Source organism: Gekko japonicus, unplaced genomic scaffold (genome assembly GCF_001447785.1).
Source record: "Gekko japonicus isolate JY-2015 unplaced genomic scaffold, Gekko_japonicus_V1.1 scaffold328, whole genome shotgun sequence".
In the NCBI taxonomy this organism is placed as follows: Eukaryota; Metazoa; Chordata; class Lepidosauria; order Squamata; family Gekkonidae; genus Gekko; species Gekko japonicus.
Window position 1 is genome coordinate 78699 of NW_015170285.1, and position 11649 is coordinate 90347.

At 41.5% G+C, this 11649-nt stretch overlaps 1 protein-coding gene across 1 annotated transcript in view; it reads left to right on the forward strand.

Moving 5' to 3' along the window:
- The window catches only part of PIWIL1 (piwi-like RNA-mediated gene silencing 1), a 41664-nt gene that overhangs the window by 5612 nt on the left and 24403 nt on the right, over positions 1-11649 (forward strand). The window contains exons 2-8 of the mRNA XM_015417867.1: positions 3061-3184; positions 4347-4472; positions 4826-5040; positions 6206-6327; positions 7823-7903; positions 8838-9035; positions 10650-10761. Coding sequence (XP_015273353.1) covers positions 3061-3184; positions 4347-4472; positions 4826-5040; positions 6206-6327; positions 7823-7903; positions 8838-9035; positions 10650-10761 — 978 coding nt within the window. The remainder of the gene's footprint in view (positions 1-3060; positions 3185-4346; positions 4473-4825; positions 5041-6205; positions 6328-7822; positions 7904-8837; positions 9036-10649; positions 10762-11649) is intronic.

Consider the following 11649-nt stretch of genomic DNA (forward strand, 5'->3'; position numbering starts at 1 on the left):
GCCAGGGAGACTGGCTCCTTTTATGCTCTCTGGCCATACACAGAAGATTTCAAAAAGGAACACCTTCTGTGATTGGCCAGAGAGCAGATGCCAAAACCCTATTGGCCACTAGTGCTCCTTCCCTGGGAAAAGAGCAAGCTAGTGGCAGCAGCACAACAGCCTTGCAAAAAAGTTCCAGAGTTTTGCAAACTGCAATGCATTTGCAAATGCATTGCAGTGATTGGCTGTCTAGTTCCCTCTTCCCCCCCCTCCTGAAAACAGGAGCAAAAGGTGGGAAAGAGGGGGAAATGGCAGGAAAACGGTTTCCCTGCCACCCTTTAAAGTTTAAAGCCCCCGAATGCCGTTTTTCAGCAATGCCAAAAAAAGCCAAAAAAGCCTGAATTTTTTCGGTTTTTTTAATATCCCAAAAGGCTTGCAACGGGCATTTTTAGATCCCAAAAGCCGAAAAAATCCAAAAAGAGGTTTTTTTCAGGATTTTTTTCGGTTCAGGATTCCGAAATGCACACCCCTACCTAGTACCCGTATCTCCTACTTTTTGTCCAAGTCACCTTGACAGGAGAACAAAGTTTGATTCTAGTGGCACTTTAAAGACCAACAAAGTTTAATTTTGGTTATATGTGCTGTGCAATCCTTTGTCCCTTCCGTCTAAACATACTCTGTTGTTATTCTTGGATATGCTCCTCATTCTTACAGTTACAGTTTTCTACCTTGAGTTCTTTGTCCAGGCTGTCTGCCTTTTGTTAGCGGCACATGCTAATAGTGGCCAAAACGATGGAGCATAGGTGTGGCAGCTCTTTCTTCCAAGATATAATCACCCAAAATGTACATTGTTCCCCTTGTGTCCAGGGAAATTAACTCCTCTGTCTGACCACTCCCTTTTGGGTCAGTCCTTCTCTTCCTGTCCTTCACAGTATTTGACATTCCCAAGTCTCTGACCCCTGATAGGTTTCACATTCCTGCCAGTTTGATTCAGGTGGCTAGCCGTGTTGGTCTGAAACAACAGAACAGAGTTTGAGTCCATTGGCACCTTTAAGACCAACAACGTTTAATTCTGGGTATAAGCTTCAGAAATGTACATGAAAGCTTATACCCAGAATTAAACTATATTGGTCTGTTCCTGCCCGTGTGTGAGATGGGCCTTTGATTGTTCTCTGTGCATTAGAAGCATTTGCATAACTCACCCTTAAGTACTTTTGAGAGGCATCAACGGGATGGGGCTGCTTGAGAGCAGTTTACAGCTCTCCTGTTTCCTTCCCTTGTAATGACAGAGAAACTTTTTGTGTTTTTTTTATTTTAACATCATATACAAATAAATATGTTAGTTTTACAACATTTTTGGACCATCTTATCCATATATTTCTAACCATCTATCTAGTTTCTGCCATCTTTTCTTAAACACACTATCAAATTTTCCCGCTAGTAACATATTTATTTTGTCCATTTCTTTTATATCTCTGGTAATTTATCAGATTTCCAGCATTTTGCTATAGCTATTCTAGCGCTTGTGAGAATATAGAGTATCAAGCGTGCATCGTTATAATTTATTCTATCAGGCAAGATGTTTAATAAATATACTTCTGGATTCAGTGGTAGGTCTATTTCTACTATTTCTTGAATAAGTTGTTTTATTTTTTCCCAAAATTTTGCCACTTTTTCGCATCTCCACCAGATGTGATAATAGGAACCAACATTTCTTTCACATCTCCAACAGTTCCCTGATATGTTCTTATAGCATTTTAATGCTTTGTCCGGTGTCCAATGCCACGACAGAGAAACTTTTTGGAATGACTGTGTGGGTTTTGTAGTCCCCACACTCCCAGTACTGTAGCCTAAAATAGAGTATGTTTCTCCACACTGCTGTTTGACTCTTTATCAGGAGTAACATAGCACAAATCTTACTGGCGGGGGGAGGGTGGGCGGCAGAAATATATGCAAGACTTAATCATCTGAACTGGTTTTACTATAGGATATGCTATGTATAAAGTGCGCCAGACTGTTTTCCATCTGCCACAGGAATGTGAGTGTCGTGCTTTTCAGGGAGATGTGACATAGGTCTTTGAACTCTCCCCGATTACGATCGAGTGGATTAAAAATTTAGATACTAGTATTTCGGGGGATCGTCCACTTGGTCTGCATACCCATTGTATCAACTTGGCTCTGTATTTTATTTTATTATATGCTTCCTGTGTGTAACTGCCATATGATAAATAAATGAATGTATAAATTCTAACATAAAATTGTACTACATGGCGTGTTTATGATATTTAAAAATATAAATGTTTTAATGTTCAAACAAATAGATCTACTTTTACAGATGGCCTTGTGGGCACCCTCATATCTTAGCTTTTGCTAGTTGGTGAAATGGAATAAGAAATGTTTTTTGTATACTGTGTGTTCCTCATGTCTTGGTGATCAGATATGTAGTGTGAATTTCATGCTTGGAATCCATTCCCTGGTGTACAGAGGCTGATTCAGATTGGGTTGGCCTAGTGTTGCTGGAGTTCTGGAATTACAATAGATCTCCAGACTAGATCATTTCCCTTGGAGGAAATGGTAACATTAGAGGGCACAGAAACAGAAGACATAGGGTGACATCACATCCCTGCTGCTGAGCTCCATCTCCACATCACCAGGAATTTCCCAAACTGGAGTTGGCAACCCTCAATGGGATCCTAATGAATAGGGAAAGGGAGTTTAAGCCTTCTTCCCTCATTTTCCTAATCTGAAATGGCTGTGGGAGGGAATGCTTTCTGAGGGGAAATCACTTAAACTGATGGCTGCATGTAGTGCATAGGGCTCCTGGGACAGTTTCAGGTTTGGAAATGGGTGGGTAGTGGAAGGCTTCAGCTACCAGTTTTCCAGGGTCCCAATCTAAATTGTCCCCCACACACCTAAGAACTGCGTTCTGACTATGGAATTTGCTGTGTATGTCTGGAGGAATGCAAGGAACACCTAAGTTGGGCCCTTAAGCAGTCAGTAGATTTCAGCTTTATGCAGAAGCAGATGAAATTCCTCTGTCTGAACTCTCTGAACCTTTTCAAATTTCATTCAACCCTCTAGGCTCCACAACCTGGGTATGGACCAACTAGGCCACAGCTGCCTCAAGTGGAGCCATCAGCAGAAGGAGGAGAACTGGTGGGGCGTGGGCGTCAGAAAAGAGGAGCTGTTGCACCAAGATCAGAGGGTAAAAGAGCTCAGTGGGAGGGCACTTTTCTCCCAATACCCAGTTATCTGTTGAATGGAGTCTCCCTATCATTGCAACACCTGTGTAGTTGTTTAGATCTGCATTTGGTGTGCGTTCAGAGTTTAAATTTATTGGCATTTGACTTTTACAGTACAAGTAGAGGCTTTGTGGCAAATTACTTGTAGTCATATTGGCAGTCATAGTGCTGTCACACTAAACCCTTGGAAAGTTGTTCACACACACACACACTTTTTTTTTTTTGGCTAGTGCTGGATTTGACTCACAGGTTGCTGTTACATTGACATAACAAGAATGAAGAAAAAATGGACTGCACCCAGCAATGTGCCAACAGAACAAAAAGGAGAAAATGCCAGGTGATAGTTGACTGGTTTATTATTGTACAAAGTCCCTACACATTTTGTGTGCAGGCTTCGTCAGGGGGAATCAGAACATTCACCTAGTGCTGGAACTGTCCATGGCAATTAAATCAGTCAACTTATCACCTGACCTTTTTTTTTTCCACATTGGCATAACAGGCATTCCACTGATAGAATGATGTTTCTGTTGGTTGTGGACCGGAGGCTGATTTCTGTTCATTATTCTCTTCCACTGCAGACCCCTACTTTGCTGCTCACACTGTTCTAGGGGGCCAGATCAGAATTTTGAGGTGCACAAAAGTCTGCAATGGCAAGGGGAGGCAAAGAAGTTCCCTTCCTCTAGTGTCACTAATGCATGCAGCTTAGGGTATCACTATCTATGATTCAAGCAATTCGAAATTCTATTCAGGCAGTGCTTATTATGAAACGCACTTGCCTTCTTTTCTGTTCGTGTTGTGATTATAACCTCTGCAATGCTGTGTATTGTGGCACTTGAGTTGTGAAATGTCCATTGTCACCCTGCCTAAGTTGTTGCTTGCTGTAAGATTTCCACCTTATTGCCTCTTCAATTAGCAATGGAAGTGGAGTTACTGTTGGTGAGTTTCTTTGACTGTGAGGCTAAGCCAACAATTTAGGCTGGCAAGAAGTATGTCTTCTGATTTAAGTGATCAGGGCTTTGTTCTGTTTCTGATTATTTAGAAAATTCATACCCTGCCTCTCCAGAGGCATCATATAAAATAATTGACAAGTGCAAGTCATGATAAGTGTTTGCTCTTGAAATCCAGAACTGCAGATTTCAGCCGGCTTTCAGGAAATGACATTAGGAGAAAGAGGGGGACGTCGTAGAGACTTCCATGATCTTGGTGTAAATACGCGTCAGTCAATGGAGCATGTTAGAGAATCCAAAACAGGTATGCAGCATTTTTATACATACTTTGTATAGTTTATAGGTACATCATGCTAATAAATGGCAGCTATTTAGAACCAGAATACTTTCAAGACCCCATCACAGTTCAGGATACAATGGGGAGCCTCAGTTCTTCTAGGCTCCTCATTCTGGCCTCATGTGATTTCTGCATCTGCCCCCACTAACTTGAGCTTGCCTTGTATTTAGTATGGTCCTTCCTTGCTACCTTGGGAAATAATGATTTGATGGATAGATAGGAGCAGTGGTGTAACTGAAAATGGCTACATTCTAGTGCAGAGAGTAGTTTTTGTTGTGTGGCTGGTAAGAGATGACTGATAATTGAATGCTTCTCCTCAGGTGCCTCAGGTACTATAATAAAGCTCAGTACAAACCATTTTCGGTTGAGTTCTCGTCCTCAGTGGGCCTTGTACCAGTATCACATTGACTATAACCCTGTGATGGAATCCCGGCGTCTTCGCTCAGCTTTGCTGTTTCAGCATGAAAGCCTGATTGGAAGAACACATGCGTTTGATGGGTCCATTTTGTTTTTACCAAAGAAACTGGAAAACAAGGTATACTTTCTGCAATGATTCTGTGGAGGCAGGTGTGGAAAGGTTTACAATACAATGGTGAGCTGAGTAGTTCAGAAGCTTGTTTGCCATGTATTCTATGATGTCAGAAATGAATCTTCATATAAGGTGCTAAATCCTTACCGAGATTTAGAACTGTGGCGGAACAGGCCCACGTCAGCTGGCAGAACCCGTTCTGCCCACCACACCTTTGCCTGACCTGGCACCTGAAGGGGCAGTTTTTCACCACTGCCTCCAGGTATTGCTGCCACCAGTGTCCCTGTCGTGGGCTCTGGTTAGGCGGGACAGCCTCCTAACCTCCCTCTAATGTCGCTAGGAACCCACCTCGGGGCTTCCTGGCAATCTTTGGGGCTCTCCTGGAGAGTTGGCAAATGGTCATTTTGCCCTTGTTCTCAGGGAGTCCCAACCCACTCCTAGCGTGTCCAAGTGGCCGGGGGAACTATGCGGTACAGAGATACTTCTCAATGTCAACAGTAAAAGGATTTATTTTGAAACCAATCAACTATATACAGGCATTTCCACAGTGAAGAATCAAAATAAAGGCGACAAAATCGCTCCATCTCTCCCTTCTCTACACATACCCTGTCTAGATGGTCTACAGGGCAGGCACATGACTTGCTTTCACTGGAAAAGGTTAGATTAGCATAACTCCCAACATGGCCTCTGCCTCCTGCAGACTCCAGCCGACAGCCTGACTGGCTCCAGACTTCTGACAGACCGACCTCAATTCCGATAGACTGGCTTCCCGCCCAGGAAGTGGCTCTCCCTCCTGCAGTATTCTGGGGCAGATCTCCTCACAACCTTGATGGACTTCTGTCCTCTCTAGCGAGCTGCCCTCAGACTACTGGTTGGAGACGGGGAGGGGGGGGATGAGGAGGAGACTAGGCCAAGGCCTACCTCAGGTTTGATGGTCCCCTCCTTTCTGGCCCACACCAACTTAAACATATACATAAAATGGCGTTTCTCCACAAAAACAAAATGGTCAAATGCACAGGAAAGCGTGGGCTCAAGGAGCCAGAGATGTATAAGCTGTTTGTGTAAATGAATCCCATCATTTTAAGGGGTTGGGTCTGTTCTCTGGATGTTTTACATTTCCAGACAAGCAAAACTTGGTTTTTAACTCTAGTATAAATGTTAATATTTTTAGGTTACGGATGTGTTCAGTCGGACTCGGCAGGGAGAGGACGTGAAGATTACAATCACCTTAACTAATGAGTTGCCTTCTACGTCACCTACGTGCTTACAGTTTTACAACATAATTTTTAGAAGGTTGTCTTTCAATATATTTTCATTTTCTTGTTAGCGTTTATTTAGTGGTGGGACTAATGGTATTTGCCATTATTGATAGTAAATCTCTAGTGAAAAAACAGATTCTTATTTGATATGCACTAAGAACTGTCTGAAGTTTTATCCTTATTGCTTGGCAGGCCTGCCTTCCCCTGCATGGGAAGAAGAGGGGTTCTTGGAAATGGCCCCTGTTAGTTCTTCATCTTATTCCCCTTTGGCAGGAGGGAGCCCCTCCCCCAATTCCAGTGATAATGATGGGGGTTTCTTTGGAGCTCTTAATCAACTGTAATTACTTTTGAACAGCGTGGGTGAGGTTGCTTCTCTGTTACTTTCCTGAATTATTTAGGGGGGAACATGAAGGGAGCTAGGCTGCCGCCTTCCATTTTTTGGGTGACTTTACCAGTGGTGTGCCTGACAAGCATGGGTCTTGTAGCTCTAAGAGCTCTCACAGTGTTAGTAATATCGCATCACTATGGACTTTGCAGTTGCCTTTTTCCACTTTCAAGACCAGTATGTGATTGGAAGGAAGGAGGGGAGGGAAGAAAGTACTTGATATACCTGTCACTTAAGGTTTTCTTTTTCTGTTAACTGGTCAGGTGAGGAACTTCATCTGTGTTGCTCAAGTGGTATTCGTAGTTCTTGTGCCTCACTTGGGCTATTCTTGGCATAAAATAGCTGTAATATGTTTTGAATGTAACACATTTACAGTCTTGAACTCAATTTGTGGACAGTTCCCATAGACAGATCTAGCAGAGATCTATGACTGGAAAAGATCTGTGGTGGTACTTACTTCTAGCCTGCTGTAATGAGTACTGCCCTGCTGGGTCAGGCCAAAAGCCCACCTATTTCAGCCTTCTGCTTCCTGTAGTGGCCAAGCAGATCTCACAAGCAGGGACACAGAGGACTGTGTTGATGTCCCCAAACAGCTATTCATGCCTCTGAACCTGGAGGTTTCATTCACTCATCATGATTAATAGTAATTGAACATCTCCATGAATTTGTCTAATCCCCTTTTCCAGCCATCAAAGCAATTGCAACATCATGTGGTGTGAATTCTGCGTATTAATTAATGTTTTTATGAAGAAGTATTTTCTCTGTGCCTTTAGTGTATTGCAAGGGGGAGCGAAAGTTCCCTCTTTGTGCTTTCTCCACACCGTGCACAATATTCTAAGCCTCTGTTGGACCCCTCCCCCTTTAAGCAGTCTGTTTTTCTGAACTAAAAAGGCCCAAACTTTCTCAGTTTTGTCTCACAAGGAAAGTACTCAAACCCCTTGATTAATGTGGTTGCCCTTTTCTGCTCCATTTGCAGCTCTGCTGTATTCTTTTTGAGATTGGGCACGTGTATCTTTAAATAATACTCCAAATGTGACCTTGTTATAGATCTCTGTGAGAGCATTATGACACTGATTTATTTTTAATCCCTACTGTGGATTGGTAGCGCTACTTTATCTCATTGCACTCTGACTTTTTTTTCCAGGCTCCTGAAGATTATGAATTTGCAGCAAATAGGAAGAAATTATTACAATCCTGGTGACCCAATCAGTATTCCAAAACACAGGTATATGAAATAGGTGGACACGTTTAACACTTTTGTGATGTGGCGGGCTATAGTCTGTGGTTAAATGGAACAAAAATCAGTATGCATGATTTATATATGTTCCCTTGTCTCTTAAAAACGGGATTCCAGAGGAGCTTGTTCTTGCAATTTGCTTTGCTTTAAAAACTAACCATTCAAAAGAGAAATGTTTTAAAATAAGTAGTCCATATGTCAGATATATGTTCAGTGACCTTTTTTGGGGGGGGGGACTAGTTCTGGAAATGTTTGTGTGCACTGGTGTTTTTTTTTCTTGAGAGGAGGACATCCTGACTCTTGGGTACTTTGCCATAATCCAGAGGGCAGGCACTAGGATGCAATGTCCACTTCACTGGGAGGAAGTACACACTACCTTCAGCTCTCTTCCCATTTCCTCTGTGAAATACTGTAGTGCAGTATGTGCACCTGCACTTGCAGCACCTTGGCTCATCTGAGAGGCATTGTGGTTGCCATAACAGTGTCTGTGTCCAGGCTGGTTACAGTGGAAGACTGATACCTTGTGAGAAAAGGGCTTCTCCCATGAGGCATCCAGGTCTGCCATTGTAACCAGTCAAGATGTAGCAGTAGTTAATGGTAACTGCAATGCCTCAGGAGGGAGAAGGCACTAAAATGATGGTGAATGGTGCTTGTACTCTGGCTGTTTCTTTCTAGGAAGAACCTGCAGCCAGAGGCCTGGTGTAGCCCAATCAAGGGCCCTTCTAGCTTCACACTAGTTTAGGAGAAGAGGGAGGTTTGGAATCATCTCACCCTAGAAAGGGTGAGGCCTGTGACCTGCTGTCTGCTTGCAAACAGGAACCATTTTGGTTAACAATCTCTAATTGTAATGAAAATAGAATACCAGGGGCCAGTTTGTAATATGTTGACTACATGATACACATTTCTGTTCTCTCTCTGGCAGGCTGATGATTTGGCCAGGTTTTACAACTTCTATACTGCAGTATGAAACGAACATAATGTTGTGCACTGATGTGAGCCACAAAGTTCTCAGGAGTGAGACAGTTCTGGATTTCATGTATACATTGTATGAACAGGTGGAAGAACAGAGGTTCAGAGAAATATGTGCTAAAGAACTGGTTGGCTTGATTGTTCTTACAAGGCAAGAGCTCCTCATTCTTTTAAAATAGGTGGGGAAAAACCAATTCAGGTTGCATTTATAGGAACTGTTGCAATTTCGGCAATGTTCAAAGAGTGCGTAGCAGTGACTGGTATGCCTTGATTTGGTATAATGTGTATATGATTCTTTTGCTCTCTGGGAAAAGAAGTTTTAGAATATTGTTCATTTGAGTAGTGGACAGATGCCAAAATAGAAGTTCATGGTGTTCATGGCCAAACATCTATATAGCAGTTCTGTTAAGAGAATAAGACATATCCAAGTGAGTAGCTGTGTTGGTCTGAAGCAGTAGAACAGAGTTTGAGTCCAGTGGCACCTTTAAGACTAACAAAGTTTTATTCAAGGTATGAGCTCATACCTTGAATAAAACCTTGTTGGTCTTAAAGGTGCCACTGGACTCAAACTTTTCTAGACTTAAGGCTGCGGTCTCACACACACTAAATAATGCACTTTCAGTGCAGTTTCCAACTGTTTTATTGTGTGAACTGGCAGAATCCAGTTGAGTGCATTGAAAGTGGATTATTTAGTGTGTCTGACCACAGCCTAAGACATATTCAGGATGTGTGTGTATGAAACAAGGCATTTTTGCTTCCCTGAAATACCAGAGAAGCCTCGAAGCATGGTTTTGATCATCACAGTTTTTATTCAGAGCTGCTCTAAATGTGTTCCATTCTGAACAAAGGCATGGTTATATACTGGGGTGACCAAACTGCAGTTCAGAAGCCGCATGCAGCTCCTTCAGACGGTCTAATTTAATGCTAATAAAAAGCAAATTTGCATATTTTTCTATTAAAATGTGTGTGTAATATTTGTTCATGTCTTGCAGCATTCAAACATCTCACATTTATTCTGTGTGGCTGTTATGTTAGGCAAGTTTGGGCACCCCTGCTGTATACAAATTCTAAATGAAACAAAAGCCAACTTAACTTTGCAGTTTAAGGATTAAATGGCCCTCTTTGGTTTTGACCAACTTGAAACCCAGTGTGATGGAATGGTTAGGAGTGTTGAATTAGGAGATGCAGTTCTCTGAAGTTCACCTGATAAAGTTGGGCCAGTCACTCTGTCTAACTTAGGAAGGCTTGTGAGGATAAAATGAAGGAGGGGGAAAACCATGTATGCTGCCCAGAGCTCCTTAGAGGGAGAGTAAGAACAAAACCATGCTGGACATGTCACTAAGCCTGACATGCTTTCAGGTACGCTGTTTGGTTTAGGGATATGCACTCTGTATATACCAAGCTGAATAAATATCCTAAAAATATACCCACATGGTATAATGGAGCTGAATACGTTCGGGTTTCCTGATATTTACCCATATCCCAATATAAAGCCAATACTGGTAACCAGGAATATTCGGGAATACTGATACTTTGGGGGGTTCAATAGGCCCAAATTGAGGGAAAAACTTATTGTTTTTGCACATCCCTAATTTGGTTGTATAGATGCATTACAAATTACAGTAGTGTGAAACTGAAATATCCAGTGCTGCTACTAGAGAATTAGGGTGTTAAATATTGGATTTATAGTCCACCACTTTCAGTATATTAAAAATGCATTGTTATAAGGGAAGCAGGATCAATCCGATTTTCAAAATGTTGCCAGATATAACAACAAAACATACCGGGTGGATGACATTGACTGGGATTCCAACCCCCAAGGTGTCTTTAAGAAAGCAGATGGATCTGAAATCAGCTTTGTGGATTATTACAAAAAGGTAAGAAATTTTGAGTTTGTGTGACCTTTATGGAACTTGTGTACTATGCTAAAATCATTTCCTGGGAGTCAGATATCTGATGAGACTGTATTAGTCCCCCCCCCCCCAATATGTCAGTTACATAATTCATCTTAGAGCTGCTTATGCTCATTGGAGGGTATACGTCTGGCTCTGGTGATGTGACCAATGATACCACTTATATGTAATAGAAGTTGAGATTACAAGGGTGCACTTCCTTACTTTCTCTTAGATGAATCCTAAAACATGAATGTACACAGTCACTTGAACACAGTAAACAACTTGGTCTGAGTGGGATGGTGTGGGGACTAGAGATGTAAAATTTCCGGAAATTTTGAAGCTCGGAAAAAATGGAAATTTTTGGAAAAATTGAAAAAAAATGCTACATTAACATTTCTTTTGTCTTTTCTAGATTGAAAGTCATTCTGTTACTTTAGGAACATAAAATATGAGTATGGACATTTTTACTTGGCATGAAATTATCACAACTCGCATATTAAAATATAGTGTATCCAAACAATTAGTACAAACAGAATACCCTCCCACATGCAAAAACAAAACTGAAACTTTTTTATTTTCTTCTGACAATCGCACCTCCTAAAGGAAGAAATGCATCTTGTTCTTGCATTGGAGAGTTCTGTTTGTAACCTAGGACTTGCTTGTCCTCAGTGCACATGCTTGTCCTCAGTGCACAGAAATTAGATCTATCTGTTACCATATATATATATATTTTAGAAATTATTTGGAAAATATTTGAACACTTTGTCTTAAAAGATTTTATTCATCATGTTAAAATAAAACGTTCCATAGTCAATTTTTTTTCTTTTTTCAATTTTTCCAATTTTTTGGGAAAAAACAAAAAGGCTTCAG